General features: G+C 48.0%; 1 protein-coding gene across 1 annotated transcript in view; it reads left to right on the top strand.

The window, feature by feature from the left end:
* Nucleotides 1-27,572, top strand: part of TM9SF3 (transmembrane 9 superfamily member 3) — a 75,287-nt gene that overhangs the window by 33,173 nt on the left and 14,542 nt on the right. Inside the window, exons 6-9 of the mRNA XM_077259077.1 lie at nucleotides 2,776-2,907; nucleotides 12,790-12,956; nucleotides 14,726-14,820; nucleotides 26,367-26,497. Coding sequence (XP_077115192.1) covers nucleotides 2,776-2,907; nucleotides 12,790-12,956; nucleotides 14,726-14,820; nucleotides 26,367-26,497 — 525 coding nt within the window. The remainder of the gene's footprint in view (nucleotides 1-2,775; nucleotides 2,908-12,789; nucleotides 12,957-14,725; nucleotides 14,821-26,366; nucleotides 26,498-27,572) is intronic.

Below are 27,572 nucleotides of genomic sequence, written 5' to 3' on the forward strand. Positions count from 1 at the left end.
TCTTCTCTTGAATTTTCCATTCCTTCCACCCTCGAATTCCTTCAGTCGGGTTTAGATTTAGGTCTCGCCCTTAGTTCTCTGAAAGGGCAGATTTCAGCCTTGTCAGTCCTGTTCCAACGTAGAATTGCCAACAGATTACAGGTGAAGACGTTCATTCAGGGAGTCTCCCATGTGGTGCCGCCCTATAAGATGCCGTTGGAACCTTTTCTGTCATGGAAAGTTGCATTCCTGGTTGCGGTCACGTCCATCCGACGAGTCTTAGAACTGGCGGCTTTGTCTTGTCCAGTTCCTTTCCTCATTTTTCATCAAGATAAGGTGGTTTTGAGAACATCCCCGTCTTTTCTACCGAAAGTTGTCTCATCTTTCCACCTCAATGAGGACCGAGAAGGCTCTTCACACACTTGACTTGGTTAGAGCTCTTAGGAGATGTCTCGAGGATGGCGTCTTTCCGCAGATCAGATGCCCTGTTTGTGCTCCCGGAAGGGCCAAGGAAAGGTCTAGCCGCTTCCAAGGCTACGATAGCCAACTGGATTCGTTCAGCTATCCAGGAGTCGTACAGAGTTAGGCTACTTTCACACTTTCATTTTTTTGAATCTGTCACAATGCGTCGGCGCGACGGATGCGTCAAAAATAGTGAAAAACAGATGCAACGCATCCAGTATTTCGACGGATCCGGTTCTGTCGAAAAACTGGATCTGTTTTGTCCGTTTTTACCATCCGTTTCATCCGTTTTTTGACAGATCCGTTTTCCATGCCTAAAAAATGGGAGTCTCCCAAATGTGATTGGCTACTGGAAAATAGGGAAACCAATATATTGACTGGCTGGCTGTCTTCAGGCTGGCAGGAGTCTTGCTGGCACATTTGGGGGTGACGCCCCAGGCCAGGTTTATATAGATTTGTGGCCTGTCTGGCCAATTGGCTACAAATTCCTGATTCTGAGCATGCTCAGTGTAAAAAAACGGATTCCAGCGCTGGATTCCGTCATACGACGTGTCACGACGGATCCTGCGTCCATAGGCTTCCATTCTAGTCAACGATGTATGCCGCAGGAACCGTCGCGACACGTTTTCCCGACGCAGACAAAAAACGTTACATTGAATGTTTTTTTCCAGACGACGGTCCGCCAAAACACGACGGATGCGACGTGTGGCCATCCGTCGCTAATAGAAGTCCATGGGAAAAAACGGATCCTGTGGGCACATTTGCAGGATCCGTTTTTTTCCCAAAACGACGCATTGCAACGGATCTGAAAAGACGGAAGTGTGAAAGAGGCCTTAGGCTACTTTCACACTAGCGTCGGTACGGGGCCGTCGGCCCGACGTACCGACGCATACTGTGCAAGCGCCGCACAACGGGGGCAGCGGATGCTGTTTTTCCACGCATCCGCTGCCCTATTGTGAGGTGGGGGCGGAGTTCCGGCCGCGCATGCGCGGTCGGAAATGGCGGAACGTCGGCACAAAAAAACATTACATGTAACGTTTTTTGCTGCCGGCGGTCCGCCACAACACGACGCAGCCGTCGCACGACGGTTGCGACATGTGTCAATACGTCGCAATGCGTCGCTAATGTTAGTCTATGGGGAAAAAACGCATCCTGCAGATGACTTTGCAGGATGCGTTTTTTCGCCAAAACGACGTATTGCGACGTATGCAAAAAAACGCTAATGTGAAAGTAGCCTTAGAGGCCACCCTGTCCCAGCAGGGATTAAGGCTCATTCTACTCGGTCGGTGGGTGCGTCTTGGGCCATTCGGCATCAGCAGCACAAGTCTGCAGAGCTGCGACTTGGTCCAGCCTGCATACATTTACAAAACATTACCATGTCCATTCTCAGGACTCGGCAGATGCATTTGTCGGCAGATGAATTTTGCAGACTGCAGTGCCGCATCTGTAACTTGTTGATACAAGGAGCAATTCCAGTTGGTTGTTCCCCACCCAGGGTCTGCTTTAGGACGTCGCATGGTCCTGTGTCCCCCAATGAGGCGTAGGAGAAATAGGGATTTTTGTGTACTCACCGTAAAATCCTTTTCTCCGAGCCAATCATTGGGGGACACAGCACCCACCCTGTTAGCCTATTGGCTTTGGTTTTTCTGTGTTGATTTGGTTTTGACATAGTTCATTCTTGTTAAATGTTAAGCTTCTACTGCTTTGTTACCGAACTGGTTCACTTGGAGCCACCAGGAGGGTGTATACTGCAGGGGAGGAGCTATTCTTTGTGTTAGTGTCCTCCTAGTGGCAGCAGCATAACACCCATGGTCCTGTGTCCCCCAATGATTGGTTCGGCGAAAATGATTTTACGGTGAGTACACAAAAATCCCTATTTTTTGTTGTTGTTGTTGTTTTCCTGACTGAATTGGGAAACGGAGGCTTTTTTGAAAAATGCAGCATATCACTACTTTGAGCCCATTTGCAGCAGTTTTTCACCATAGAAAGTACCGAGTGCAAAAAACGCAACCCTGCATTTATGCTGCTTTTTTGGTGAGTGATAAACATACTGTAGACAAATGACACACATAATCTGCAGCAAAACCTGCTTTTTGTTAGCAACTTTTTTACTGCCAACAGAACAGATTTTAACTGCAGAATAAAACGCAGCAAAGAAAGCAGCGTGTGACCATGGCCTAACAGTTTCAATCTAAACATTAGATATGACAAATGTCTGTTTCACCTTCAGTATGGCATCAATCATTAAATGTAGGTTAAATGGTTTTTACAATTGATAGACACTAACATTTGAAATGCCTATTCCTGATGTTTAACACTCCTTTGTTTTCCTAGATACACTGGTTTTCAATCTTCAATTCTTTCATGATGGTTATTTTCTTGGTGGGATTGGTGTCCATGATTCTTATGAGGACCTTGAGGAAAGATTACGCCCGATACAGCAAAGAAGAAGAAATGGATGACATGGTATGAGCTTTCACATACTCTTGTCAGGATAAAGAAGCACCCCCCCTTCCCCCCCATCCATAAGAAATGTGTATTTATACATATAATGGGGTGAGTGTATATACTTGTCTACAGCTGCTCTCTGGTGTCCAGCACTGTTCTTTTCTGCTTCTGAGTGATATCACCACCATTGTGACTAGCCGGCTTTCTCCATATGTAAGTCGGAAGCCTCTTTTACAATGAAGGCCTGTGGAGCCTTGTTCTGACGCTCGATAGGCTTACATTGTAAATCCACTTCCGGTTCACGCAGAGGGCAACATAACTCGGAACAGTCTGCAGAGCTGTGACTGAGAAGAGGGAAGGAAGAGCGCTGGACACCGGAAAAAGCAGCCGGTAGGTGAGTATAGTAATACATGCACTCTACATTACAAGCACATATTAACACATTTAATAAAACAAGTATAGATGGGAGCTCTTATTTAACAATTGTCTGTTTAACCCCTTCCCGACCTTTGACGCATACGCTGCGTCATGAAAGTCTGTGCCTTCCCGACCTATGACGCAGCGTATGCGTCATGGAGGGATCGCGTCCCTGCAGATCGGGTGAAGGGGTTAACTCCCATTTTACCCGATCTGCAGAGACAGGGGGAGTGGTGCTTCAGCCCAGGGGGGGTGGCTTCACCCCCCCGTGGCTACGATCGCTCTGATTGGCAGTTTCACTTTCAACAGCCAATCAGAGCGATTTGTAATATTTCACCTAAAAAACTGGTGAAATATTACAATCCAGCCATGGCCGATGCTGCAATATCATCGGCCATGGCTGGAAATACTAAAGTGACCCCCCCCCACACCCACCGATCGCCCCCCCAGTCCTCCGTTATGGGGTCCGGTCCCCTCCGTCCGCCTGCCGGCTCCCCCGTCCTCCTGTCCGCTCCCTCCTTGCTCAGATCCCCCCCCCCCCCTGTGCTCCGATCACCCCCCCTGTGCTCCGATCCACCCCCCCACCACCCCTTCATACTTACCGATCCTCCCGGTGTCCGGCCGTCTCCTCGCTGGGCGCCGCCATCTTGGAAAATGGCGGGCGCATGCTCAGTGCGCCCGCCGAATCTGCCAGTCGGCAGATTCCTTACAAGTACATTTTGATCGCTGTGGTAGGTTCTATCACAGCGATCAAAATAAAAAAAATTATAAATAACCCCCCCCCTTTATCACCCCCATAGGGACAATAATAAAATAAAGAATTTTTTTTTTTTTTTCCACTAGGGTTAGGGTTAGAACTAGGGTTAGAACTAGGGGTAGGGTTAGGGGTAGGGTTATGGCATGTGCACACAGAGCGGATCGGCCGCGGATCCGCAGCGGATCGGCCGCGGATCCGCCGCGGATCCGCAGCGGATTGGCAGCGGATCCGCAGCGGATTGGCCGCGGATCCGCAGCGGATCGGTAGCGGATTGGCCGCGGATCCGCAGCGGATTGGCCGCTGCGAATTCGAAGCAGTTTTCCATCAGGTTTACAGTACCATGTACACTTAAGGAAAACCAAATCCGCTGTGCCCATGGTGCGGAAAATTCCGTGCAGAAACGCTGCGTTGTATTTTCCGCAGCATGTCAATTCTTTGTGCGGATTCCGCAGCGTTTTACACCTGTTCCTCAATAGGAATCCGCAGGTGAAATCCGCACAAAAAAACACTGGAAATCTGCTGTAAATCCGCAGGTAAAACGCAGTGCCTTTTACCTGCAGATTTTTCAAAAATCGTGCGGAAAAATCTCACACGAATCCGCAACGTGGGCACATAGCCTTAGGGTTAGGGTTGGAATTAGAGTTAGGGTTGGAATTAGGGCTAGGGTTTGAAATAGGGTTAAGATTAGGCTTGTGGTTAGGGTTACGGATAGGGTTAGGGGTGTGTTGGGGTTACAGTTGTGGTTAGGGTTGGGATTAGGGTTACGGTTGGGATTAGGGTTAGGATTAGGGTTGGAATTAGGGTTACGGGTGTGTTGCGGTTAGGGTTGTGGTTAGGGGTGTGTTGGGGTTAGGGTTGTGATTAGGGTTATGGCTACAGTTGGGATTAGGATTAGGGGTGTGTTGGGGTTAGTGTTGAAGTTAGAATTGAGGGGTTTCCACTGTTTAGGCACATCAGGGGTCTCCAAACGCAACATGGCGCCACCATTGATTCCAGCCAATCTTGCGTTCAAAAAGTCAAATGGTGCTCCCGCCCTTCCAAGCCCCGACGTGCGCCCAAACAGTGGTTTACCCCCACATTTGGGGTACCAGCGTACTCAGGACAAACTGGGCAACAACTGTTGGGGTCCAATTTCTCCTGTTACCCTTGCAAAAATAAAAAATTACTTGCTAAAACATAATTTTTGAGGAAAGAACAATTATTTTTTATTTTCACGGCTCTGCGTTATAAACTTCTGTGAAGCACTTGGGGGTTGAAAGTGCTCACCACACATCTAGATAAGTTCCTTCGGGGGTCTAGTTTCCAAAATGGGGTCACTTGTGGGGTGTTTCTACTGTTTAGGCACATCAGGGGCTCTGCAAATGCAATGTGACGCCCGCAGACCATTCCATCAAAGTCTGCATTTCAAATGTCACTACTTCCCTTCCGAGCCCTGACGTGCACCCAAACAGTGGTTTACCCCCACATATGGGGTATCAGCGTACTCACAACAAACTGGGCAACAAATATTGGGGTCCAAATTCTCCTGTTACCCTTGTGAAAATAAAAAATTGCTTGCTAAAACATCTTTTTTGAGGAAAGAAAAATGATTTTTTATTTTCACGGCTCTGCGTTGTAAACTTCTGTGAAGCACTTGGGGGTTGAACGTGCTCACCACACATCTAGATAAGTTCCTTGGGGGGTCTAGTTTCCAAAATGGGGTCACTTGTGGGGGGTTTCTACTGTTTAGGCATATCAGGGGCTCTGCAAACGTAACATGATGCCCGCAGACCATTCCATCAAAGTCTGCATTCCAAAACGTCACTACTTCCCTTCCGAGCCCCGGCATGTGCCCAAACAGTGGTTTACCCCCACATATGGGGTATCAGCGTACTCAGGAGAAACTGGACAACAACTTTTGGGGTCCAATTTCTCCTGTTACTCTTGCAAAAATAAAAAATTCTGGGCTAAAAAAATATTTTTGAGGAAAGGAAACACATTTATTATTTTCACGGCTCTGCATTATAAACTTCTGTGAAGCACTTGGGGGTTCAAAGTGCTCACCACACATCTAGATAAGTTCCCTTGGGGGTCTAGTTTCCAAAATGGAGTCACTTGTGGGGAGTTCCTACTGTTTAGGCACATCAGGGGCTCTGCAAACGCAACCTGATGCCCGCAGAGCATTCCATCAAAGTCTGCATTTCAAAACGTCACTACTTCCCTTCCGAACCCCGACATGTGCCAAAACAGTGGTTTACCCCCACATATGGGGTATCAGCGTACTCAGGAGAAACTGGACAACAACTTTTGGGGTCCAATTTCTCCTGTTACTCTTGCAAAAATAAAAAAATTCTGGGCTAAAAAAATATTTTTGAGGAAAGGAAACACATTTTTTATTTTCACGGCTCTGCGTTATAAACTTCTGTGAAGCACTTGGGGGTTCAAAGTGCTCACCACACATCTAGATTAGTTCCTTGGGAGGTCTAGTTTCCAAAATGGGGTCACTTGTGCGGGAGCTCCAATGTTTAGGCACACAGGGGCTCTCCAAACGCGACATGGTGTCCGCTAATGATTGGAGCTAATTTTCCATTCAAAAAGCCAAATGGCGTGCCTTCCCTTCCGAGCCCTGCCATGCGCCCAAACAGTGGTTTACCCCCACATATGGGGTATCATCGTACTCAGGACAAACTGGACAACAACATTTGGGATCCAATTTCTCCTATTACCCTTGGGAAAATAAAAAATTCTGGGCTAAAAATCATTTTTGAGGAAAGAAAAATTATTTTTTTATTTTCACGGCTCTGCGTTATAAACTTCTGTGAAGCACTTGGGGGTTCAAAGTGTTCACCACACATCTAGATTAGTTCCTTGGGAGGTCTAGTTTCCAAAATGGGGTCACTTGTGCGGGAGCTCCAATGTTTAGGCACACAGGGGCTCTCCAAACGCGACATGGTGTCCGCTATCGATTGGAGCTAATTTTCCATTCAAAAAGTCAAATGGCACGCCTCCCCTTCCGAGCCTTGCCGTGCACCCAAACAGTGGTTTACCCCCACATATGAGGTATCGGCATACTCAGGAGAAATTGCCCAACAAATTTTAGGATCCATTTTATCCTGTTGCCCATGTGAAAATGAAAGAATTGAGGCTAAAAGAAATTTTGTGTGAAAAAAAAGTACTTTTTCATTTTTGCCGATCAATTTGTGAAGCACCTGGGGGTTTAAAGTGCTCACTATGCCTCTAGATGAGTTCCTTGGGGGGTCTAGTTTCCAAAATGGGGTCACTTGTGGAGGAGCTCCAATGTTTAGGCACACAGGGGCTTTCCAAACGCGACATGGTGTCCGCTAACGACAGGGTGGATAAAAATCAATGTTTTTTTAAAAAAAAATCAAAAAAATCGGATTTTTTTGATTTAAATCGGATTTTTTTGATTTAAATCGGATTTTTTTCAATAAACTGCTTTTTGAGGAAAATATTTTACCATCCAAAGGTTCTTCCATCATGAGATAAAGCTGAGTTGTTTAACTCAGTAGAATAAAGGCTGTATATGTGTAACATTCACAATGCCATGCTCTTCCAGAGGTTTCTGTAGGATTAGTGGGCAGTTTCTCTCCTATATTATCACAGACGCTCGCTTTACTTACGCAGTTCTCAAAACTGAATTTGACTCTGCAGAGGTCCCAGCCTCTTCTTCATGGCAAAAATGTTACAACATGAACAGAGTTGAGAAAAAGACCTTAATCCTATTGTTCTACAAACCTATGAATACAGAATCAACCCCTTCAGTGCCAAGTCCAAGAAGTTAGACAATATGTTTCTGATTGTTTGGAGTGGAATAGATCTGCACAACACAAGAAGAATGTGAATCTAAGTGTTTTGAGGAGGAAGGGCAAGCAGACAAAAAAATGAAAGTGAAACTTTGAGCACAATACTGCAGCATAGCCACAGACAGACAAGTCTGGATCTGTTTGTGTGTACGATCTGAGGTTTATTACATTCTTTCCTTATAATGGCAGCAGGCCGTAAAAGAGACCCAGTTTGGGAATATTTTAATGAAGCTCCTTCGCCTATCGGTAAGGCAGGCATGCGTGCAAAATGCAAACGATGCAACAAAGAGATGCAAGGCCTGGTGGCGTGAATGAGGCAACATCATGAGAAGTGCGGTGATGAAGATGACCAAAGAAACACTTCACTATCAACATCTTCATTTCCCTTCTGGTTGCAGTTTTCATAATGTGATTTCAAATGGCAAACAAGTCCTTGGATATCCTTTTGACAGTATTTGCACTTTGCTCTTGCACCTTTCTTTCCAAGATCTGCTGCTGGCATCTCAACAAAATGAACCCAAATAGGGTCTCTCTTACGACCTGCCATGGCTCACACAGATCACTTATGAAGTTTGATTGTTACTACAGCCAAGTACTGCTGACTATCCAACAAGTTTGGGCATGTCAACTGAATGGAAAAAGAAACTAAACCAAAAGTGAAACCAAGCTAGAAGTGTGGAATTAAAGGGGCAGTATGAACAAAATGTGGAGGCTATTAATAGTTTATACAATTAAGACATGCTGCTTTTAAACACCTACCTATTGCCATATAGTAAAACAAAAAAGATTTTTACTTACTTTGGGGTCCCCCCCTCACCCTGGCGTTAGATCGTTGCCCCTAGTTTCGTCCGTGTAACTATGGGCGCACATGCGCACTGCTCTCACTTCTCATTTTAATCGTGATTTATATTAAAAAAAACCTTTTGATTTAAATCAGTGATTTAAATCATGATTAAAATCATGATTTAAATCGATCCGATTTAAATAGAAAAAAATCTTTTGATTTAAATCGTGATTTAAATCATGATTTAAATCGGCGTGATTTAAATCAATCCACCCTGGCTAACGATGGAGATAATTTTTCATTCAAAAAGTCAAATGGCGCTCCTTCCCTTCCGAGCCTTACCATGTGCCCAAACAGTGGTTTACCCCCACATGTGAGGTATTGGTGTACTCAGGAGAAATTGCCCAACAAAATTTAGGATCCATTTTATCCTGTTGCCCATGTGAAAATGAAAAAATTGAGGCTAAAATAATTTTTTTGTGAAAAAAAAGTACTTTTTCATTTTTACGGATCAATTTGTGAAGCACCTGGGGGTTTAAAGTGCTCACTATGCTTCTAGATAAGTTCCTTGGGGGGTCTAGTTTCCAAAATAGGGTCACTTGTGGGGGAGCTCCAATGTTTAGGCACACGGGGGCTCTCCAAACGTGACGGTGTCCGCTAAAGATTGGAGCCAATTTTTCATTCAAAAAGTCAAATGGCGCTCCTTCCCTTCCGAGCCCTGCCGTGCGCCCAAACAGTGGTTTACCCCCACATATGAGGTATCAGCGTACTCAGGACAAATTGGACAACAATGTCCGTGGTCCAGTTTCTCCTTTTACCGCTGGGAAAATAAAAAAATTGTTGCTAAAAGATCATTTTTGTGACTAAAAAGTTAAATGTTCATTTTTTACTTCCATGTTGCTTCTGCTGCTGTGAAACACCTGAAGGGTTAATAAACTTCTTGAATGTGGTTTTGAGCACCTTGAGGGGTGCAGTTTTTAGAATGGTGTCACTTTTGGGTATTTTCAGCCATATAGAACCCTCAAAATGACTTCAAATGTGAGGTGGTCCCTAAAAAAAATGGTTTTGTAAATTTTGTTGTAAAAATGAGAAATCACTGGTAATTTTAACCCTTATAACTTCCTAGCAAAAAAAAAAATTGTTTCCAAAATTGTGCTGATGTAAAGTAGACATGTGGGAAACGTTATTTATTAACTATTTTGTGTCACATAACTCTCTGGTTTAACAGAATAAAAATTCAAAATGTGAAAATTGCGAAATTTTCAAATTTTTTGCCAAATTTCCGTTTTTTTCACAAATAAACTCAGAAATTATCGACCTAAATTTACCACTAACATGAAGCCCAATATGTCACGAAAAAACAATCTCAGAATCGCTAGGATCCGTTGAAGCGTTCCTGAGTTATTACCTCATAAAGGGACACTGGTCAGAATTTCAAAAAACGGCAAGGTCATTAAGGCCAAAATAGGCTGGGTCATGAAGGGGTTAAACAAACACTTCCAGCTAATTGATGGATTAGTTGTAGATTCTGTCATGTTAGAAAATAAATCCAAATATGTGTGGAGGACATACGAGTCAATGTTGACAGTGGCTCCAAAGTGCGAATCTTTGTGACCTACCATGCTACTGATCATTTTTGTGATAAAATATTAAAGGGAACCTGTCGTGACATATATGGGATTAATTTGCAGGTTGTTTTTTTTCTTCCCGGCGCTTGCACTTAGACCCCTGGGAGGAAATTAGCATTATACTCCCCAGCTGCATTTGGGCTTCACTAACGGGGCATCAGCAGTGTGGGTTTAATCACCACTGTGTGTATGGAGAGCAGCGGCAATGACTGACAGCAGCTCATCATTACTGTCGGCAGTCAGAGCCTTGGGCATAGTTGCAGCCATTGCTCTCCATACACTGAGGGAACCTGTGCTGGTGCCACCACCATGACAGAAACCTGAATGCTGCCGGGAGGAATAAAGTTCATTTTTCCCCATTACAGGGCTCTGTTTGTTCACCACACAGTGTCAGAATACTATTAACTTGCAGGTCAATGTCATTTTTTTCACGTGACATGTCGGAAGCAGGTGTATGCAGCGAGCTCCCCTCAGGGAGCCCACCTCATATTGGGCAGGTGTATGGAGCGGGCTCCCCTCAGGGAGCCCACCTCATATTGGGGAGGTGTATGGAGCGGGCTCCCCTCAGCGAGCCCACCTCATATTGGGCAGGTGTATGGAGCGGGCTCCCCTCAGGGAGCCCACCTCATATTGGGCAGGTGTATGCAGCGAGCTCCCCTCAGTGAGCCCACCTCATATTGGGCAGGTGTATGCAGCGAGCCCACCTCATATTGGGCAGGTGTATGGAGCGGGCTTCCCTCAGCGAGCCCACCTCATATTGGGCAGGTGTATGGAGCGGGCTCCCCTCAGCGAGCCCACCTCATATTGGGCAGGTGTATGGAGCGGGCTCCCCTCAGCAAGCCCACCTCATATTGGGCAGGTGTATGGAGCGGGCTCCCCTCAGCGAGCCCACCTCATATTGGGCAGGTGTATGGAGCGAGCTCCCCTCAGAGAGCCCATCTCATATTGGGCAGGTGTATGGAGCGGGCTCCCCTCAGAGAGCCCATCTCATATTGGGCAGGTGTATGCAGCGAGCTCCCCTCAGCGAGCCCACCTCATATTGGGCAGGTGTATGGAGCGGGCTCCCCTCAGCGAGCCCACCTCATATTGGGCAGGTGTATGGAGCGGGCTCCCCTCAGCAAGTCCACCTCATATTGGGCAGGTGTATGGAGCGGGCTCCCCTCAGCGAGCCCACCTCATATTGGGCAGGTGTATGGAGCGAGCTCCCCTCAGAGAGCCCATCTCATATTGGGCAGGTGTATGGAGCGGGCTCCCCTCAGAGAGCCCATCTCATATTGGGCAGGTGTATGCAGCGAGCTCCCCTCAGCGAGCCCACCTCATATTGGGCAGGTGTATGGAGCGGGCTCCCCTCAGCGAGCCCACCTCATATTGGGCAGGTGTATGGAGCGGGCTCCCCTCAGCGAGCCCACCTCATATTGGGCAGGTGTATGGAGCGGGCTTTCCTCAGCGAGCCCACCTCATATTGGGCAGGTGTATGGAGCGGGCTCCCCTCAGCGAGCCCACCTCATATTGGGCAGGTGTATGGAGCGGGCTTTCCTCAGCGAGCCCACCTCATATTGGGCAGGTGTATGCAGCGAGCTCCCCTCAGAGAGCCCATCTCATATTGGGCAGGTGTATGGAGCGGGCTCCCCTCAGAGAGCCCATCTCATATTGGGCAGGTGTATGCAGCGAGCTCCCCTCAGCGAGCCCACCTCATATTGGGCAGGTGTATGGAGCGGGCTCCCCTCAGCGAGCCCACCTCATATTGGGCAGGTGTATGGAGCGGGCTCCCCTCAGCGAGCCCACCTCATATTGGGCAGGTGTATGGAGCGGGCTCCCCTCAGCGAGCCCACCTTATATTGGGCAGGTGTATGGAGCGGGCTCCCCTCAGCGAGTCCACCTCATATTGGGCAGGTGTATGGAGCGGGCTCCCCTCAGCGAGCCCACCTCATATTGGGCAGGTGTATGGAGCGGGCTCCCCTCAGCGAGCCCACCTCATATTGGGCAGGTGTATGGAGCGGGCTCCCCTCAGCGAGCCCACCTTATATTGGGCAGGTGTATGGAGCGGGCTCCCCTCAGCGAGTCCACCTCATATTGGGCAGGTGTATGGAGCGGGCTCCCCTCAGCGAGCCCACCTCATATTGGGCAGGTGTATGGAGCGGGCTCCCCTCAGCGAGCCCACCTCATATTGGGCAGGTGTATGGAGCGGGCTCCCCTCAGCGAGCCCACCTCATATTGGGCAGGTGTATGGAGCGGGCTCCCCTCAGCGAGCCCACCTCATATTGGGCAGGTGTATGGAGCGGGCTCCCCTCAGCGAGCCCACCTCATATTGGGCAGATGATGGCTGTTTGCGACAAGTACTGGTTTTAACAATAGCGGGTGAAGCATTGAACTTATCTTATGCCCATGAAAGTGAAATCTACCTTACAGCAGAGAAGGAGGCCTATATATTTCCCACAGGTGCCTGTAGAAATGTCCTTTTGATGATGAATTACTCTAGAGTTTGAAAGCAATTTTCTTTTTCCTTTGCAGGATAGGGATCTAGGAGACGAATATGGCTGGAAGCAGGTCCATGGAGATGTTTTCAGGCCGTCAAGCCACCCTCTGATCTTTTCATCACTCATTGGATCAGGATGTCAGATTTTCTCGGTGTCTCTTATTGTAATAATTGTAGCCATGATTGAGGACTTGTATACAGAGTGAGTATAAACATGCAGACATTGCATACCTACATGGTGAACCTTTCAGTTACCCCTAGTCAGGGTGTCAAGCACACTCATCCCACGAAGGACATGTATTATCTATCCACCAGGTAAATGGCTGATTGCTGGGTCCCCTCAGAATGACTGGGGGTTCACAATGCACTTTAAGTCACTGTGTGAACAGTGCTGATGTCTGAGGGGCTGATGGGATCAGTCATTGTCGAGGCAGAGCGTGGGCTTGACCACCGCTCCATTCAATCTCTCACCAAGGGCTCATTCACACGTCAGTGTTTCTATACCAACACCAGAAGTGGAACTTTTAAAGAAAAACTATAATTGAAAAAATGGCACCTGTTCTGTGTTTTGGAAACACTTGAGGTTTTTGGCATATAAATACTGATCAAAAAATATGGTGTGAATAAAGCCTAACTATACAGAAATGGGAATCTCCAATCTAGTGATCAAACAGTTATCATATTTCCTGTTCTTTTTTGGACTACTCCATCTGTAGCTAGCTTCCTGTGTATTCCATTAAGGCGATACATGTGTCCATGTCTTATCTGCTCTTGTTCTTGCTGCCTCTATGACTATTATTCAACTGGGAGTCCACAAGGATAAATCTGCGTCTCGTGTCGCCGCCGGAGCTTCCGGTCTGTGTCACACAAGCTCTTTATACAAGAACGTATCCCACTTACTGCAGATAATTAGAGAGGCTCCTGTCACCCGCTGTAATGAAGACTGCAGATCAGCCCCCAGACTCTACTTATCTATCTAGGGATATTAGGTACAGGGTTTCTGGGTTGTCCGCTCTTGTAATAACTCTACTGTGGCAGCATGTCATTGGAACCATAGTGCAGGAGAGATCTAGATCTATATGCTGGATTACAGAAAACTGAGTACGATATGATCGAAGCCCAGCGCTGAACAGGCAATCAGGTGGGGGCGGCCATAATAGAAAGTTATTATTAAAGAGGACCTGCCACCGGGTCAAAATGTTGAATTTTTGCTCAGATTTTACTCCTGCTCCTACCCTGAGTATTGTGGGTTGTTTAAATCCACTATAAAGTTCCGGAGATATGGCCATATTTTATTTAGTTCTCATTTTATTGTCTTTACCAAGGGAGTCTTGCCCACGGAGTAATAATGCAGAGCTGCTTTAATACACATCCTGTTGGTAAAGACCATTAAAATTAGCACTAAAGAAGCCCTTATAGCCACGTGCACACGTTGCGGAAAGTGGTGCGGATTTTTCCGGACTGATTTTGGTAAATCCGCAGGTTAACCGCACTGTGGATTACCTGCAGAATTACCTCTGATTTACCCCTTTTTTTTTTTTTCTTTTTTTTTTTTTTTGCGGATTCCACCTGCGGTTTTACACCTGCGGATTCCTTTTACGGAGCAGGTGTAAACCGCTGCAGAATCCACACAAAGAATTGACATGCACACTGTGGATTTTGTTTTCCATAGGTTTACATGGTACTGTAAACGCATGGAAAACTGCTGCGAATCCGCCGTGGCCAGCAAAATCTGCAACGTGTTCACATGCCCTATCTCTGGGACAGTATGGCAGATTTAAAAAGAAAGAAAAAATGAACCATACTGCTCAGGAGGGCATATTGTCTGACATGTCAAATCATTTGTTTGTGGTCTTAGGGTTTGACACATTTGTATTGTTGGATTTGCCAAAGAAGGCCTTTATGTGCCTTGTTATTGACATGTATCTTTTTTAACTATATATTTAACGTATATCTATCTATCCTCTGTAGGAGGGGTTCAATGTTGAGCACGGCTATATTTGTGTATGCTGCAACATCGCCAGTCAATGGGTACTTTGGAGGCAGTCTCTATGCCCGGCAAGGAGGTAATGTTGTGGCACTTTTTTTTAATACACATTTGCTGAGTTAATTACCAACTTGTTGCATGCAGAATTATACAGTATTTCTCGGACTATAAGATGCACCGGACTATAAGATGCCTAGGTTTTAGAGGAGGAAATTAGAAAGAAAAAAATGGAAGCAAAAAATGTGGTAAATTCTATACTTAATATTCCCCATCCTGGTATGCATGGCCCCATCCTTATCCTGGTATGATTGGCTCCCATCCCCATCCTGGTATGCAGGGACCCATCCTTATTTTGGTATGCAGGGACCCAATCTCCGTCCTGTTATGCATGGCCCCATCCTTATCCTGCTATGATTGGCCCCATCCTTATCCTGGTATGCATGGCCCCATCCTTATCCTGGTATGCATGGCCCCATCCTTATCCTGGTATGCATGGCCCCATCCTTATCCTGGTATGCATGGCCCCATCCTTATCCTGGTATGCATGGCCCCATCTTTATCCTGTTATGCATGGCCCCATCTTTATCCTGTTATGCATGGCCCCATCCTTATACTGGTATGCATGGCCCCATCCTTATCCTGGTATGCATGGCCCCATCCTTATCCTGGTATGCATGGCACCATCTTTATCCTGGTATGCATGGCCCCATCCTTATCCTGGTATGCATGGCCCCATCCTTATCCTGGTATGTATGGCCCCATCCTTATCCTGGTATGTATGGCCCCATCCTTATCCTGGTATGCATGGCCCCATCCTTATCCTGGTATGCATGGCCCCATCCTTATCCTGGTATGGTTGCCCCCATCCTTATCCTGGTATGTATGGCCCCATCCTTATCCTGGTATGCATGGCCCCATCCTTATCCTGGTATGGTTGCCCCCATCCTTATCCTGGTATGGTTGCCCCCATCCTTATCCTGGTATGTATGGCCCCATCCTTATCCTGGTATGCATGGCCCCATCCTTATCCTGGTATGCATGGCCCCATCCTTATCCTGGTATGCATGGCCCCATCCTTATCCTGGTATGCATGGCCCCATCCTTATCCTGGTATGCATGGCCCCATCCTTATCCTGGTATGTATGGCCCCATCCTTATCCTGGTATGCATGGCCCCATCCTTATCCTGGTATGCATGGCCCCATCCTTATCCTGGTATGTATGGCCCCATCCTTATCCTGGTATGCATGGCCCCATCCTTATCCTGGTATGCATGGCCCCATCCTTATCCTGGTATGTATGGCCCCATCCTTATCCTGGTATGTATGGCCCCATCCTTATCCTGGTATGCATGGCCCCATCCTTATCCTGGTATGTATGGCCCCATCCTTATCCTGGTATGCATGGCCCCATCCTTATCCTGGTATGCATGGCCCCATCCTTATCCTGGTATGCAGGGCCTCCACCTCTGTCCTGGTATGATTGGCCCCTTTCCCCAACACTCTTACCTTCCCTGCATGCTCTCGCAGCGTCCTTCTCTGGTGCCAGCAGCTGCTTTATGCTTGTAAGCAGCACATTGTAGTGACGTCATGCCCAGCTTACAAGCCGCCGAGGACAGCTGCCAGAATACTCATTCTCCATTCCGGGACTATGTGCATGGAGCGCAATGAGTATTCATTGCTTTTTAGCACAGTGTTATCCTCAGCCGCCGGGTTCCTGCCTCTGCCGGCATTCTCATGTGCCGCAACTGAAGGGAAGGAATATTGCATTCCACGCCTATGGAAGTGGAATCCAGTGAATTCATTGCCTTAAGTAGCCGGCACACTTGAATGCCAGGCTGCTGCAAGAAGCCGGCTGCTGCCGCTAACACTGTGCTCACTATTAAACAGAAATGTATAGTCACTCCTTTCCATGCCCATGGGCGTGGAATGCAGTGGATATTCATCTCTCTTTAGCAGCAGGCACAGGAGTTAGCCGCAGCAGTCTGCTCCTGCTGCTCTGCCGCTGCCACTCCCCCCCCCCCCACCAGATTAGGGAAATCAGGATTATAAAATGCACCCCCCCCCCCCCATTTTTTCCTCCACATTTTGGAGGAAAAAAAGTGCGTCTTATAGTCCAAAAAATTTGGTATTTGTGGAAATGAGAAATGCTGAATGTTTTAGTCTGTGTGGATTGCACTGTAAGTGCCAATCAAGGCTTTTGCTCCATATAAACAAAAATCCATATATGCTCCATATAGAAAAAAACCTTGAACAAAAATCTGCTGTTCATTCATTACACAAGTACATGGAGGATTTGGATGCCTTTCTTAAAAATATCACTGGTTATGGGCACTAAATTCTGTGATGGGACATTGATCCTGGAAATCATCTAATTGCTGTATGTGGAGACTGCAAGGAATATTTCCTCTAATATGGAGCTATTTAGCATATGCTCCATGAGGTTTTTGCCTTCCTCTAGTTCAACATGTTAGGTTATAGGTTGAACTTTATGGACTTAACCCTAGAACGCATACCTGGGGCCTCGCAGGCCTGCCAGGTTACTTGTTTTCTATTTTCTGTAAAAGTACTTTAGTTAGAATTTTGAAAATCTAGGTAATCCTCAGGTATATAGTTGTTAGTAATTTCCAGTTATTCATATATTTTTATGTTACAGACATTTCGGTATAACAACCTTTTTGTGGGACTACCCCATATTCACGCACCTGGGGCCTTTTAGGCCTGTACTAGGTTTACATGTGATACTCAGTCTTTTTGTCTGTATTATTGCTGGGGAAGAACTTTTATGACTCTGCTATTGCTGGGAAAAGTGTGGATTCTGCATGACAACATAAAAATAAGAAAAATAAGAAAAAAAAGAGAGAATAAAAATATTACAATGGATAATTACTTTACCAATTTTGAAATGGCCAACTTTTTGCTTCAAAAGCAACTTACACTTGTTGGTACTATGAGGCCAAACTTCCGCGAAATTCCTCCAATCATGAAGCACAATGCACAGCGAACAATCTACGAGAGTGTATTCGGTTTCTGCAATCAAGCAACAATGGTGTCTTATAAAGCCAAGAAAGAAAAATCCGTGATATTACTGAGTACAATGCATCAAGATGGAAGTATTGACACCAATGACAGGAAAAAATAAACTGAAATCATACTGCATTATAATAAGACAAAAGGAGGTGTCGACAAGATGGACGAAATGATTGGAGAGTATTCGTGCAAAAGGCAGACTAAACGTTGGCCTGTTGCCCTTTTTTCCAATATCCTTGATGTGTCAGCCCTCAATAGCTACATTGTTTATTGTCAAACTAATCCAGAATTCCATGCCAACAGGAAAGACAAGAGACGTCTATTTTTGACAGAACTTTGTTATGAACTTTTGATGCCTACTATGATGGAGAGAAGCAGCATGATATGCTTATCAAGGCAAATTACGGAGGCAATGATCCGATGTGGAATACGCTTTCTGGAACATCCAGAGCAAAGAGAAAAAAAAAGAAAGCGCTGCTATATTTGTCCAGCAAAGAAGGAAAGAAAATCGGAGCGTTTCTGTTCTACGTGCGGACAAAATGTATGCAGGGAACATTCAGCCGAAAAAATAATATGCAAGAATTGTCTGGGGAATATGTAAAGTTACAAATAAATATTCCTGCACCAAGTTTGCTACAACCAAAAAATGTTTTCATAAAAAAATTGCATATAGAATGCCTATATTTGGCGTGCCCGTTTACTTACTTTTTTGTTCTTTTATGCACATAATTATGTTTTGAAATATACACATCTTAGCCTGTGTTCCCAGTAGCTCTGGGGTTCCCCAGAAGGGGATCCATAATGGATCTGACCTCCTGGTAACTCCAGGATTCCGCCAGCCTTAGCTGGGGTCACCAGGAGGTCAGATCCATTACGGAATCCTGTCCTGGCGGACCCCTGCGCTAGTGGGAATGCATCCTTACTTTGCAATAAACTTTGAAAAGTATTTTTCTTTCTCGCTTCATTGGGGGACACAGGTAACCATGGGTGTATGCTGTTGTCACTAGGAGGCTGACACTATGCAAATAAAGAAGAAGTAACTCCTCCCCGGCAGTATACACCCTCCGACAGGCACCAGGCAACTCAGTTTTTGCTTAGTGTCTGTAGGAGGCGGACCTGGATCTAACACCAGATCCGCATTTCTTTTACAGGGATTTGTTGTTTGTTTTTAATCATTTCCCCTTTCTTTTTCAGATACTTTCTTCAGGGTAACAGGGTGCAGTTTTCTCACCCTGTTTTCCCCACTTTGAGCGACCGAGAGAGCAGTGTGGTATCACCCACATCGCACCCTCTCGGACCCGCTGGGCAGGACTTTGTCCCCTGTCACCCATTCGGGTGTTCAGGGTGACCCTTTCTTCGGTGGCCAGTCCTGCCCGTTTCCCCTCCTCATCCCTCTCCTCGGAGCGGGCTGAGAGGAAGACGGCGGTCACATCCAGTGACCCTCTCCCCCTGTTCAGGGGTCGACGCCGTCTTCTGCGCCGGAGAGTCGTGGCGCGGGAAGGAGGACTACTTCCAGGACCCTCTATCTACCAGGGATCCTGATGCTTCCTCATCTGCAGGTAGGGAATCTTCAATCAACAAAATCCCCCCCCCACCACCAATACCCTGCCCAGCGGTGATCCCCTCTTACCATAGGGGTGCATCTGACAGGGAAGTGGGCTGCATAGAATGGGAGCAGGAAGGCTGGCATCTTTTCCCCCTCCTTATTCAAACTTGCAGGCCCGTTCGCCCGCCATTTCTCTCTGCCTCACAGTTTATTTTTCCCTTTCTTAGCGCTTGAGCGCCCTCTGGTGGTGGCCGGAATTACTGCGGCCGGGATGTGCAGCGTCTCCCGGCTTTTCCCTTTCTTGCCGCTTGAGCGCCCTCTTGTGGCGGTCGACGGTATAGCGGCTGGATTACTTTCAGTTTTACAGGGGGCGTTCCTTTCTTTCCCCCCTTCGATCCTGTGCACGCCCACAGCGTCGCACTTTCTCCGCGCTCTTTTCTCCTGCTTCCTGTCAGCGTGTCAGCGTTTGCACATCGCGTAGGACACAGGATTTCTCGGGGGAACACAGGCACCTGCGGTTACCGCTGTCTTTCACCAGGCTCAGCGCTACCTCCTACTCCACCTGGCAGTATTCTCTGGGGACAAGGTAATATCCACCTATGTCCGACCCCACCCCGGCCTTTGCCCCTACGGCCATCCATTACGCCTGCGCTCACTGTAAGAAAAAGTGGGTTTCAGGTCAGCCATCTCCTTTCTGCCCGTCCTGCGTTCCTCCCACCATGTCAGCTCCCCTGGAAGCTTCAGGGTCCCGGGATGAGTGCACCCCCCCTCCCCCGGAGTGGGCTGTTGCTATGTCTCAATCTGTGTCCGACCTGACTAAGGTTTCTCAGTCCCTGGTCCAGGCACTTGAACGCATCCCGCTTCTCTCTAATGCCACCAGTGCCACGAACGTCTCTCACGGCGATTCGCCCGCACCTGTCCTAGACTCTCACAGAGGCAGACCGGACAGAAAACGGACCTTATCTAGATCCTTCTCCAGTTCACCGGAGCACATCGGGATTCCCCTATCTGCCCGTTCCCCTTCCTCACAGGCGGACCTCGGGTCTGACGTAACTTCTCAGTCGGAATCTGACTCAGATGCAGATCAGACTTCCGGAACACAAGACATGGTTGATAGCCTTATTTCAGCTATCGTTCAGACGCTTGATCTTAAGGAGGATGAGGCAAGCTCTCAGGACGTCTCCATTGCTTTTAAACGGATTAAACGTCCCTCTAGGGTTTTCCCTAATCACAAGGAGTTTGACAACACTACCGCCACTCACTGGGAAAACCTTGGCAAGCGTTTCCCAGGTAGGAAACTACTTGATGTGTTATACCCTTTTCACTCCGACCTGGTCTCCAAGTGGTCCGAGTCTCCTAAGGTAGACCCGCCTGTGTCCAGGCTATCCTCACAGACAGTTCTGTCTATTCCGGACGCGGCTTCCCTTAAGGACCCCTCGGACAGACAAATCGAGGCGCTAGCAAAATCAGCATTTGAGGCCTCCGGAGCCTCCCTTTGCCCTATTTTCGCCTCATCATGGGTAGTCAAGGCTGTATCAGCCTGGGCCAAGACCCTGCGCAGGGGCATTTCGGCCTCTGCTCCTGCTGAAGAACTGTCTGAATTAGCGGATCAGATTTCACTGGCAGGAAAATACCTGATAAATGCCTCCCTTGATGCAGCGGCCTGCTCTACCAGGGCTAATGGCAACATTGTCGCCATTCGCCGGATTCTTTGGTTAAAGGCGTGGAACGCTGACCCCGCATCTAAGAAATCGCTCACTGGTCTGCCCTTCCAGGGCTCCAGACTCTTCGGCGCGCAGCTAGATCAAATGATCTCGGACGCTACTGGCGGTAAGAGTACCTCCTTACCCCAGTCCAAGCCTAAACGTCCCTTCAACAGGAGAGGTCCCCAGTCCTTTCGTCCCTTTCGGTCTTTTGCCTCTTCGGGAAACCCCGTCCAGGACCGTTCCTCTTCACAGGGGGACCGAAGAAAACCTTCTTTCAGGCCTCCGCCACGCTGGAGAGCCAAGAGCCACCCCGCAAAACCATCGGGATCTCCGGGCCGCAGCTTTTCTAATAAATGACGGGTCGCCCCCACCTGGAACTCCTTCCAGGGTGGGAGGCCGCCTGCTTCTTTTCTCAGAGGTTTGGCTTTCAGTAGTCGACGACGCATGGGTCAGGGAGATCGTCACGTCAGGCTACAAAATAGAGTTTTCTTCGCCCCCAGGAAGACGTTTCATGCTCTCTCGTCCTCCCAAACAGCCCTCTCATCTCCCAGGGCTTCTCCAGGCCGTCGATTCGCTCCTCGCCTCAGGAGTCGTAGTGCCGGTGCCTTTTCGTCAGCGGTTTTCCGGGTTTTATTCAAACCTGTTCGTGGTTCCAAAAAAGGACGGCTCTCTCCGTCCGATTCTGGATCTCAAACGATTGAACCGCCACCTTCGGATTCAACACTTCAAAATGGAATCTCTGCGCTCGGTGATCGCGTCCATGGAGCCGGAAGAGTTTCTGTGCTCAGTGGACATTCGGGATGCGTACCTTCACATTCCTATTTGCGTGCAGCATCAGAGGTTCCTCCGATTCGCGATCAGGGAGCATCATTACCAGTTCACTGCTCTCCCCTTCGGGCTGGCATCTGCTCCCAGGGTCTTTACGAAGGTCATGGCAGCTGTCATGGCCATCCTGCGTTCAAAAGGGATTCTGGTAATCCCATACCTCGACGACCTATTGATCAAGGGCTCATCCCAGGGGGATTGCAGCCAGAGCCTCCATCTTACTCTGGACACCTTAGTTCGCCTAGGCTGGTTGATCAACTACCAGAAGTCTTCCTTGATTCCAACCCAGCGGCTGGAGTTCCTAGGCATGGAATTCGATACCTTTCGGGCTCAGGTCTTCCTTCCCAAGGAGAAGTTTCTTTCTCTTCGTCGGGGTGTCAGAGCGCTAAAGGGTCCGAGTCCTCTGTCCCTTCGTCTAGCCATGAGAGTTCTGGGGAGAATGGTCGCTTCTATGGAAGCGGTCCCCTATGCTCAGTTCCACTCTCGTCCCCTCCAGCTGGCTCTTCTGTCTGCCTGGGACAGGAACCCGCTTTCCCTGGACCGTCCGTTTCGCCTCTCCCCCAGGGCGAGACAGTCTCTCTCTTGGTGGACGCTGTCCACCTCCATTCTCCGCGGGAGGTCATTTTTACCCCCCCACTGGCAGGTGATTACCACCGACGCCAGTCTCCAAGGTTGGGGAGCGGTCTTTCTCCACCTCACAGCCCAGGGCCGCTGGACTGCTCGAGAGGCGTGCCTCTCGATCAACCTCTTGGAAATCAGAGCCATCTTCCTAGCCCTCATCCGCTGGGAGTCCCTCCTTTCGGGAAAGCCGGTCCGCATTCAGTCGGACAACGCCACGGCCGTGGCATACATAAATCACCAAGGGGGGACTCGCAGCAGTCAAGTCATGGCGGAAGTAGCAAAAATTTTCCGCTGGGCGGAGGGTCATGTTCCCTCTCTGTCAGCCGTCCACATCCCAGGGGTGGACAATTGGGAGGCCGACTTTCTAAGTCGCCAGGGCATCGTGGCGGGCGAGTGGTCTCTTCTTCCAGCAATCTTCAGCCAGATTTGCCAGCGGTGGGGCGTTCCAGACGTCGACTTGATGGCCTCCCGGGCAAACCACAAAGTTCCTCAGTACGTCGCCAGGTCTCGGGACCCGATGGCCGTCGGATGCGACGCTCTCGTGATCTCTTGGGCCCAGTTCCGGATGCCCTATCTGTTCCCGCCTCTCCCTCTGATTCCAAGGGTCGTAAAGAAGATCAAGTCGGAAGGGGTCCCCGTACTCTTGGTAGCTCCAGATTGGCCTCGCAGAGCCTGGTACGCAGAGCTGATAAACATGTTATCGGATGTTCCGTGGAGACTTCCGGATCTTCCGGACCTTCTTTCACAGGGGCCTCTCTCCCACCCGAATTCTCGGTCGCTGAATTTAACGGTATGGCCGTTGAGGCCGCGGTCCTGAAGAACGCGGGTTTTTCTCATAGCGTCATCCAGACTATGATAAGAGCGAGGAAACCGGCCTCATCGCGTGTCTACCACAGATGTTGGAAGGCCTTTTTCCGGTGGTGTCAGGATAACAAACTGTTTCCTATGACCTTTTCCCTTCCTTCCCTTCTCAGCTTTCTTCAAACGGGCCTAGATTCGGGTCTTTCCCTTAGCACCTTGAAGGGTCAGATCTCCGCTCTATCAATTCTTTTTCAAAGAGACCTGGCTTCCCTGCCTCAGGTGAGGACCTTCATCCAGGGGGTCGCTCATATAGCTCCCCCTTACCGGTCTCCTGTTGAGCCTTGGGATCTCAACCTCGTCTTAGATGCCCTGCAGCGGCCGCCCTTTGAGCCGCTTCAGAATATTTCCTTCTCGCTTCTATCCTGGAAGGTAGCCTTTTTGATCGCCATCACCTCCATTAGAAGGGTTTCAGAGCTGGCGGCTTTATCCTGCCGTTCTCCCTTTCTGGTTTTGCATCAAGACAAGGCGGTTCTTCGTCCGGTTCCTTCCTTCTTACCGAAAGTTGTCTCATCTTTTCATATCAACGAGGACATTGTCCTCCCGTCCTTTTGCCCTTCCCCGGTTCATCCATTGGAGAAATCCCTTCACAAGCTGGATGTGGTCAGGGCTATCCGGATTTACATCGCCAGAACTGCCTCTTTTTGTCAGGCCGATCCTCTGTTCGTCGTCTCGGATGGGCGTCGAAAGGGTCTTCCTGCCTCCAAGTCCACGATTGCTCGTTGGATCCGTTCGGCGGTTTTGGAGGCATACCGCGTCCAAGACAAACAGCCTCCTTCGGGGGTGAAGGCTCACTCTACCCGGGCAGTGGGAGCTTCCTGGGCAGTTCGTCACCAAGCTTCGGCCTCGCAGGTTTGCAAGGCCGCTACGTGGTCTTCCATGCACACCTTTGTCAAATTCTACGGGGTGCATACTCAGGCTTCCGCGGACGCGAGCCTGGGTAGGAGGATACTGCAGGCGGCGGTTTCTCACCGGCCAACCTGACTCCTCTTTTTCTGCAGAATACCCGCCCTAGGGACTGCTTTTGGACGTCCCATGGTTACCTGTGTCCCCCAATGAAGCGAGAAAGAAAGAGGGATTTTTGGTTCTTACCGTAAAATCTCTTTCTTGGAGCCTTCATTGGGGGACACAGCACCCTCCCTTGAAGTTGTACCGTGTTGGCTAACGTGCCGTTGTTGTGGGTTGGTACATAGGTTGAGTTTTATATTACCTGTTCTTACTACTGCTTTTGCACCAACTGAGTTGCCTGGTGCCTGTCGGAGGGTGTATACTGCCGGGGAGGAGTTACTTCTTCTTTATTTGCATAGTGTCAGCCTCCTAGTGACAACAGCATACACCCATGGTTACCTGTGTCCCCCAATGAAGGCTCCAAGAAAGAGATTTTACGGTAAGAACCAAAAATCCCTCTTTATTTGAGTTATTCCATGATAATTGTAAACAGGCCTAAAAGGCCCCAGGTGCGTGAATGTGTAGATTTCTATGGGTATGCGTTCTAGGGTTAAAGGGGTTGTCCCACAAACAAATTTCTTTTTAATCCATAGATTTTGGAATAATAATTTCCACAATTGGATGTGTTTAAATAAGATGTTCCTGTGCTGAGATAATCTTATAAATGTGCCCCTGCTGTGTAATGGCCGTGTCTGACCGTACACTCCTGGGGAGGAAGGAAAAGAGTATACAGACAGGACAGAACGGGTCACAGCTGATTCTGTTTGTGAGGTAAAACATTTCCCTGCCTGTTTTTAACAATATTTTACTTCAAAGAATAATTTGCACTCCTGTGCTGTCCTATCTGTATACTCTTGCTTCCTCCCCAGGAGCTGTGGTATGATCAGACCATGCTCCTGTACGGTCAGACACAGCCATTACACAGTGTACAGCAGAGGCATATGTATAATATTACCTCAGCATAGGAACACATCCAAATGTGAAAATTATTATTATTCCAAGATCTATGGATTAAAATAATCTTTTGATTGTGGGGAAAACTCCCATTAAGGCTACCTTCACTTCAATCTAAAAAAAAAAAATCTGTGAAAACTGAATGTTGGGGATTTTGACTCCCAATAGTGTTCTGCTAGTTTCACTCTCTTTAGACATGAAGCTGGAATTAATCTTTTGCAATGGAACCTTTCCCCAACCAGCGGACCATGCTGACTGTGCAGTGTACCTAAAATCCAAAACACATATCTGGTGCTGTAAGTGAATGTAAAACTCCATTCACTAACTTTGTACTGTAGTTTGTTACAGGTTTTCCTACTTTTACCTTTTTCAGTAGACACTTTAAGTAGTAATTGCATAGTAAGAATATAAATGTGTCATTGACAAGGGCGATGGTGACAGGCTATTATCTGTATAGAGGGGCTGTCTACGTTTGACAGGTCTGAAGTCTGTGATGTAAAATGATGTAGAATTGACATTACAGGACATTAAGCTGATGACTGCTAATCTCACTTCAGCTACATTAGGATGCGTTGTGTTAGGCTACGTTCACATTTGCGTTGTGCGCCGCAGCGTCGGCGCCGCAGCGCACAACGCAAACAAAACCGCGGCAAAACGCACGCTAAAACGCTGCGTTTTGCGCCGCATGCGTCCTTTTTGGCCGAAAGTTGGACGCAAAAAAAAAGCAACTTGAAGCGTTTCTTGCGTCCAACGCTTGCGGCCATGCGGCGCAAAACGCAGCACAACGCATGTCCATGCGCCCCCATGTTAAATATAGGGGCGCATGACGCATGCGGCGACGCTGCGGCGCCCGACGCTGCGGCGCTGACCGCAAATGTGAACGTAGCTTTAGACGTCTTTAGGACGAGTTCTACTCTGCATTAAGACATGATACAGAGATGCGTTCACTTTGGGTAAGAAAAAAGAGTAAAAGAAACACATCTTCTGCCTCCATTCATGGTGCAGCTTTTGTTATCTTTCTACAATTCAGCGCCGTCTCCGATTTCATCATTACCATCACCTGTAACTTTCTGACTTCCTGAATGAATGAATCGCCGCTTTATCTGTAACAATAAGACCGATTGTTTATTCTTTGTCAGGACGGAGGTGGATAAAGCAAATGTTCATTGGAGCTTTCCTGATACCTGCCATGGTTTGTGGGACTGCATTCTTCATCAACTTCATTGCCATCTATTACCATGCTTCTAGAGCAATCCCATTTGGAACAATGGTAAGTAATTAGGAGTTTTTCCATTATCAGCAAAATGCACTTTTTGTAGAATTTATAAGCTAGGCTTTTAATAGCATAAAAATGCAGCAGCTTGTTACACTTAAAGGTACCGTAACACTAAACGATTTACCAACGATCACGACCAGCGATACGACCTGGCCGTGATAGTTGGTAAGTCGTTGTGTGGTTGCTGGGGAGCTGTCACACAGACAGCTCTCTCCAGCGACCAACGATCAGTGGAACGACTTCGGCATCGTTGAAACGGTCTTCAACGATGCCAAAGTCCCCCTGCAGCACCCGGGTAACCAGGGTAAACATCGGGTTACTAAGTGCAGGGCCAAGCTTAGTAACCCGATATTTACCCTGGTTACCATTGTAAAAGTAAAAAAAAAACAAACAAAAAAACACACACATTCTGATGTCTGTCACGTCCCCTGGCGTCCACAGGGTTAAAACTGCTTTCGGCGGCAGCGCTGCTAATATGCACGCGCTGCTGCCGAGAGCTTCCCTGCACTGAATGTGTCAGCGCCGGCCGCAAAGCAGAGCGCACAGCGGTGACGCTCTGCTTTACGGCCGGCGCTGACACAGTCAGGGCAGGGAAGCTCTCGGCAGCAGCGCGTGCATATTAGCAGCACTGCTGCCGAAAGCAGTTTTAACCCTGTGGACGCCGGCGGACGTGACAGACATCAGAATGTGAGTATGTACTGTTTTTTTTAACTTTTACAATGGTAACCAGGGTAAATATCGGGTTACTAAGCGCGGCCCTGCGCTTAGTAACCCGATATTTACCCTGGTTACAAGTGAACACATCGCTGGATCGTCGTCACACACGCCGATCCAGTGATGACAGCGGGTGATCAGCGACCAAAAAATGGTCCTGATCATTCCCATCGACCAACGATCTCCCAGCAGGGGCCTGATCGTTGGTCGCTGTCACACATAACGAGACCATTAGCGGGATCGTTGCTACGTCACCAAAACCGTGACGTTGCAACGATATCGTTAACGATATCGTTATGTGTGACTCAGCCTTAAGATTAGGTTGAAATATAACTTGCACCCATGTGCATTGCCT

Source organism: Ranitomeya variabilis, chromosome 4 (genome assembly GCF_051348905.1).
Source record: "Ranitomeya variabilis isolate aRanVar5 chromosome 4, aRanVar5.hap1, whole genome shotgun sequence".
Taxonomy (NCBI): Eukaryota; Metazoa; Chordata; class Amphibia; order Anura; family Dendrobatidae; genus Ranitomeya; species Ranitomeya variabilis.